This window comes from Acromyrmex echinatior, chromosome 19, assembly GCF_024713525.1.
Source record: "Acromyrmex echinatior isolate Ae372 chromosome 19, ASM2471352v2, whole genome shotgun sequence".
In the NCBI taxonomy this organism is placed as follows: Eukaryota; Metazoa; Arthropoda; class Insecta; order Hymenoptera; family Formicidae; genus Acromyrmex; species Acromyrmex echinatior.
In genome coordinates this window covers 6,873,526-6,880,619 of record NC_141870.1, presented here as the reverse complement: position 1 = coordinate 6,880,619, position 7,094 = coordinate 6,873,526, and the positions used below count along the sequence as shown (strand labels likewise).

Below are 7,094 nucleotides of genomic sequence, written 5' to 3'. Positions count from 1 at the left end.
TAATAGATTACGATCGCCTACGATAATTAATTATATCTCGAGAGCACAATGCTATGTCAAATATTGTTAATATGGTTAACAACAAAGAGCTTTTTCGATAATTATGCGATAGTGAGCTTAGAATTCCTATTACTGTAAATACATTATTAATTACGGTAGATTTTCAGTGATTTTTGAAGTATACATAGAAGAAATTCCAACAAAATTTACAATTAACATTACATCTTTATTGATATTTTATCGTATTCCGATGAAATCATACTCTCCTAACAGGAAACGATAGGGAATGATATTGTTTCTTTCGGATACCTTTTTCTTAAAATTTTTGCCTTTCGAGATTTAGAGAAGCGATTACGATAGAAATTACATTTTCCGTAGATTTCCATAGGTTTTATCACTTTCTCTCTTTCGACGTTTTTATTCATCGAAGTTTATTATGGTTTGTATTTGTCCTATTTTTCATGTAAAAAAGTTTCTTAAGAGGCTAAATTATCATTTTTGATATTTACCGTAGAGCAACCTTTTCCGGCAGATTTCTTAATTTCCATTCACACCACCCGCTCTGTCATAAAAGAGGTGTGATTTATGGGGCCGTGGATAAGATATTTTGTTTGTGTCATCCGAAATTCCAACAAAATAATTTGATTGACGCTATTAAGATTTTTTTACAGAATGGATATCCATTAAGTTTTATTTTTTCGACTATTCATAATAGAATAAAATATCACATTAACAAGTTTAACAATTTTAATAAGAATAAGGATGACAGTGGGGGAAGGTTCTTTACGATTCCATATGTTAATACGATATCCGAAAGATTTATACCTGTTGTTAATATGCTTAATTGTAAATTGGCTTTTACTATTCCTAACACATTGAGAAGTTTCATAAGGAGAGGAAAGGATGATTTGGAACACGTTCAGAGTCAAAATGTGGTTTATAGAATATCCTGTGATGATTGTGATGCCAGTTATGTTGGCCAAACTAAAAGACAATTAAAGACCAGATTGCATGAACATGTTTCTGATATCAATATAAGTTCAAAATCTCCATCAGTGATTTCCAACCATCGCATGGTGGAGAATCACAACTTTAAATGGGATAAAGTAGAAATATTGGATATAGAGCCTTCATACAACAAAAGGTTGATATCAGAAATGGTTCATATTAAAAAACAGAAGCATGGGATTAATAGACAAAATGACACGGAGTCTTTGCCGGAATTGTATTCTGACATTATACATTCACTTTCTCCTTTCTAACATCTTCTGTCCTTTTCCTCCTGTTTTTCCTTTTTCCGTTTATTGATAATGTTTTTCTGTTTGACATTTCGTTGTGTGACATCGTTTAAGTCAGATGCTCGTTACTTTTGCGAATTTGCTTTAATAACCTATTAAATTAAAAAGACTATTTTACTGTACCACAAAATGGACCACATTTCACTTTTTTTTCTTGTTGTGTATTATGGGACTTTTAACAGATTTACTAAGGTATATCATCATATTTTTAATTTTTATATGATTAATATTAATTATTTTTGTATACGGTTACTTTCCAGAACTTTCTTATGACTTTGTTAATTCTTGATAAAAATGACTCACAGCGTATTACACCGAAAGAGGAAAGAATTATTTGTTAATTTTAAGAATATTGTAAGATTATGTATTAATTTTCAATTTAGAACGACATTTATATTATTGTATGATGGCATTGAAAATGACTCAATTGGAGTTGAAACGTTTGTTTCATTTTATTGTATTTTAAATGTTTTTGTATTAAGTTTTCTTAGCTGAATTATAATTTTTTATTTGCGTCATTGGCTCGTTGCCCTTCTTTTATACTACCTTTGCTTATTACTACAGAGCCTTTTATATTACTTTTAATTTTATTTACGCGGGCGAAATTATGCGTAATTTTCATAAATATTTTAATTTCTCTTTTGCTTATATCCGATATGAATATGGCTTTGATGCTTGTCAATTTTTGAAAGAATTTTGTAACCTGATTAAATATAGCGTTAATATTAGAACTCGCATTAGATTTTTGAAATCATGTATTAATCATAATTTAGTTCCGCCACATCTTAAAAGATATACTAATATCAGAAATTTAAATTTGTTTAATAGTCATTCTTACAGAAGACTTCAAAAAATTCAGTTCAATAATGTGAAAGCAATTTTGCAATTGGAATTGAAGGATTCTTACACACATTTGCATTTTATTAGAATGAGCATTGTTGATTTTTCCATTAAAATCTACCAGGTTTTACCGTTCTCCATGGTTTGTGAGTTTTTCAAATATCTAGATAACACTAATAATTTTTACTTCCTTCAACATACAAGAAAAATTGACAAGAAGATTTTATGGTTGAAAGGAAAAGATTTAAAAGATAAAAAAGCAAATATTAAGCCGATTTCTTACTGTTGTGCGTCGAACAATGAATTGCTTAATAAAATTACACCTAACAAGGTTAATAACTGCACTGATGTACAAAATGTAGAAAAGATTCACATTTCGGCAGAATTGTTTGGAGAGGCGGCCCCTCTTGATGTTTTAAATGACAAATGGTTTCTGAATTTGAGCAATGTTGACATTCCTTTAGAGGTCCAATGTTTGCTTCAGTTGGGGGAAGGCTTTGGTCTTCCTATTAACAAACACAATTTAGATAGAACATTGATAGAATTTATTAAAAATATTGAGAATAATATTGTTGGCCGTCAAAAGAATTTAATTAACTTCGTTAGGAATAATAGTGTTTTAATTATTGATAAATTTCGGAATGATTTTCCTAAGAACGACTTGAATGACAAGTTGTTGTGCGATTGGGTAAGAACAACTAAACGATTTGTAAAAGATCATCCCGAGATTTTAATTTCAAAAGCTGATAAGGGGAATGTCACCGTTGCTCAGAATAAATTTGAGTACATATCCAAGATGGAATCGATGCTTTCGGATAAGAATACTTATAAATTAATAACGAAAGATCCTACTAAGAAACTTGCGGGTGAGTTACGTAATTTGCTTGGTAGGTGGAGAGGTAAGGGAGTAATAGATGATTTGACGTATCGGAGGTTGCGGACGACTGATGGGGTCATTCCTAGGGCTTATGGTGTTACTAAGATACATAAACAAAACCATCCCCTGAGAGTCATTGTCTCATCTGTAAATAGCCCGTTTTATAATTTGGCATCATTCTTGCATGGCATTATTGCGGACTCTTTACCGGAGACGCCCAGTCACATAAAAAACAGCTATGATCTGATCAAGAAACTTAAAAATGTTAAACTGGAATCAGATTCCGTTTTGGTTTCCTTGGATGTAGTATCCCTTTTCACTAACATACCTATAGATTTGGCATCTGATAGTGTGGTTGTGAGGTGGGATGCTATATCTAAGAAAACTAAGATTCCTTTGGACGAGTTTCTGATAGCCTTTCGTATGGTTCTGAATTCGACTTTTTTCATTTTTAATAAAAAAATATATAAACAGATTTTTGGGACCCCAATGGGTTCACCTTTGTCACCGGTTGTTGCAAGTATTGTTATGCAGGATTTCGAGAAGATGGCGATTGGAATGCTGCCTTGTCGTTTGTTGTTTTACTACCGATACGTCGATGATATTATCTTAGCCGCTCCTTCTGAAAGTATTTATGATATTTTGGATGTTTTCAATTCATTACATACTAGATTACAGTTCACCATGGAGATAGGTGATGGAAGAATAAGTTATTTAGATACGATGATAATTATCGATGAACGGAATCTCATTTTTGATATTTACCGTAGAGCAACCTTTTCCGGCAGATTTCTTAATTTCCATTCACACCACCCGCTCTGTCATAAAAGAGGTGTGATTTATGGGGCCGTGGATAAGATATTTTGTTTGTGTCATCCGAAATTCCAACAAAATAATTTGATTGACGCTATTAAGATTTTTTTACAGAATGGATATCCATTAAGTTTTATTTTTTCGACTATTCATAATAGAATAAAATATCACATTAACAAGTTTAACAATTTTAATAAGAATAAGGATGACAGTGGGGGAAGGTTCTTTACGATTCCATATGTTAATACGATATCCGAAAGATTTATACCTGTTGTTAATATGCTTAATTGTAAATTGGCTTTTACTATTCCTAACACATTGAGAAGTTTCATAAGGAGAGGAAAGGATGATTTGGAACACGTTCAGAGTCAAAATGTGGTTTATAGAATATCCTGTGATGATTGTGATGCCAGTTATGTTGGCCAAACTAAAAGACAATTAAAGACCAGATTGCATGAACATGTTTCTGATATCAATATAAGTTCAAAATCTCCATCAGTGATTTCCAACCATCGCATGGTGGAGAATCACAACTTTAAATGGGATAAAGTAGAAATATTGGATATAGAGCCTTCATACAACAAAAGGTTGATATCAGAAATGGTTCATATTAAAAAACAGAAGCATGGGATTAATAGACAAAATGACACGGAGTCTTTGCCGGAATTGTATTCTGACATTATACATTCACTTTCTCCTTTCTAACATCTTCTGTCCTTTTCCTCCTGTTTTTCCTTTTTCCGTTTATTGATAATGTTTTTCTGTTTGACATTTCGTTGTGTGACATCGTTTAAGTCAGATGCTCGTTACTTTTGCGAATTTGCTTTAATAACCTATTAAATTAAAAAGACTATTTTACTGTACCACAAAATGGACCACATTTCACTTTTTTTTCTTGTTGTGTATTATGGGACTTTTAACAGATTTACTAAGGTATATCATCATATTTTTAATTTTTATATGATTAATATTAATTATTTTTGTATACGGTTACTTTCCAGAACTTTCTTATGACTTTGTTAATTCTTGATAAAAATGACTCACAGCGTATTACACCGAAAGAGGAAAGAATTATTTGTTAATTTTAAGAATATTGTAAGATTATGTATTAATTTTCAATTTAGAACGACATTTATATTATTGTATGATGGCATTGAAAATGACTCAATTGGAGTTGAAACGTTTGTTTCATTTTATTGTATTTTAAATGTTTTTGTATTAAGTTTTCTTAGCTGAATTATAATTTTTTATTTGCGTCATTGGCTCGTTGCCCTTCTTTTATACTACCTTTGTAAATTATAATAGACTAAATTAGCAATTAAAATCTTTTCATTGCAATATAAATCGTCACGTACGATTCATGCCAGATTCTTTGAAAGAAAAATTATTTCGTAACTATGTTTTTTAAAACTAGTATATGATCTTTCATGTTGAACTTAGGAATTATACATAATTGATATCATATTCTTAGGTAAAGTATAGAAAATATCTTTTAAAAGTTTCTTATGAGGCTAAGATCTTTTCATTGCGATATAAATCATTGTATACAATTCATTCCAGATTTCTAAGAGCATTAAAGATTACTTTCGAGATTCATGAACAAATTATAAGATTTTTATATGATAATGTACGTTTATTTAGTAATCTTGATTGATCACATACAACTCTTTTAAGATCTGGTACAAAAAACTTACAAGAATTTTTAACAAAGAAGATATGCCCTAGTCGGGAATTTCTTATTTGGGCCTTCAGGAAGCGATAGGGTATGCCCTAGTTTGGAATTCCCCACTTGGTCCTGATCAGGAAACAATAAATTATGCCCTATTTGGGAACTCCCTAATCAGAAAGTGATAGAGTATGTCTTATTATATATATAGTATCGACAAAAATTATATCACCTTTTGGTTTTTTAAACATAATTTTTTTTAAACTGAACAGATCTCTATCAAATTGTAATGTTTTAATAATAGATATAGTTTAATGAACAAATCACTTTTCATCAAATAATGAAAACAATAACTTGTGAAAAATTAATTTTATTTAAAATCTCTAAAATATGTCAAATTTCATAATAAATTTTTAATTACCATAACGAAAATAAATATTTTCAAAACGAACAAAAAAAATTCATAATTTAGACTGTACAACTCTAATATTTTGTAGCAAAATCCTTGATATCGATTACAGCTTGGCAGCGTCTGGGCATGGAATCGATAAGTGCGTCAATTGTCGACTGAGAGATCTTCTTCCACTCTTTCCACTCTTCCTCCAATTGGGCGAATTTTTCGGCCGTATTTGTAGCTTGCTTACTGGCTAAACGTCTCTGGAGTTCATCCCACAATGGTTCGATGATATTTAGGTGAGCGATTGGCTTGATCACTCTAGAAGAGTTACTCGATGCTGCCGAAACCACTTCCGCACTTTAGCGCGATGCGCTAAATTAGATTTAGATCATTCTCTTGCTGATATATAAAGCCATGACCAAGGAAACGCTTTGCGTACATCACATTCTCGACGATGTCTATGTATACTTTTTGATCCATTTTGCCGTTGATCCTAAAGGGAAAGCACCCCTTTGCAAGAAAGCACCCCATACCATGACCGAACTACCTCCGTGTTTCATTGTAGGAAGTTGGTACTTGGGGTCGAAGCGCTTGCCTTTAGAACGACAAATTCATATTATTCCGTCAGTACCAAATAACAAAAACTTACTGTCGCTCCAGATGATAGAGGACCTGCTGAGGTGTCCAATTAAGATGAGCCCATTCCACTCGCATCTTCTGATTCTTGGCGGAAATAAATGGCTTCTTTACGGGTCGTCGTCCATGTAGTTCTGCGACCCGCAGACGATAACGTATGGTCCGTATGGTTGGACCAGACTCACCAGAAATTAATATTTTTTTGACAATATCTGATGTCGTGAAATGTGGATTGTTGCGGGATATGCGGAGGATGTTGCGATGACAAAAGAAGTACACCGCGGTCGCCCGGTTTTCTTCTTCTTGACGTAACCTCCCTGGGCCTTCCAACGCTTCAGCAATTTGGTTACCGCCGATTTAGAAATGCCAAACTGTTTTGCCAGCTCTTCGTGCGTTCGTCCTTGTTTGCGGCTTTCTATAGCATTCTGCTGTCGTTCGTCTATATCTCGAGCACCATGGGTTTTTGTCATAATGTGAAATTACATTAAATTTACTGCCAAAATTAGATTAAGAATAATGGCCGCGACATGAAAAACAAAGAAAGCATAAAAGTGCGATTTTGCCAAA

At 32.4% G+C, this 7,094-nt stretch overlaps 1 protein-coding gene across 2 annotated transcripts; it reads left to right on the top strand.

Annotated features, from left to right (window-relative positions):
• The first annotated feature begins 501 nt into the window (after positions 1 to 501).
• On the top strand, positions 502 to 5,087 carry LOC147906690 (uncharacterized). Of its 2 annotated transcripts, none has more exons than XR_015548266.1 (2): positions 502 to 4,761; positions 4,830 to 5,087. XR_015548266.1 is itself a non-coding variant. In XM_087416013.1 (2 exons), the coding sequence occupies exon 2, from the start codon at positions 1,906 to 1,908 to the stop codon at positions 4,531 to 4,533; it is 2,628 nt and encodes an 875-aa protein (XP_087272139.1). In that variant the 5' UTR covers positions 502 to 1,490; positions 1,559 to 1,905; the 3' UTR covers positions 4,534 to 5,087. The 2 variants fall into 2 exon arrangements, 1 of the variants encoding a protein (XP_087272139.1); XM_087416013.1 differs by having other exon boundaries at positions 502 to 1,490; positions 1,559 to 5,087.
• The last annotated feature ends 2,007 nt before the right edge of the window (positions 5,088 to 7,094 follow it).

Bases quoted from the DNA above. Each gene is read 5' to 3' on its own strand.
- LOC147906690 (XM_087416013.1), top strand. From the start codon at position 1,906: ATGCGTAATTTTCATAAATATTTTAATTTCTCTTTTGCTTATATCCGA.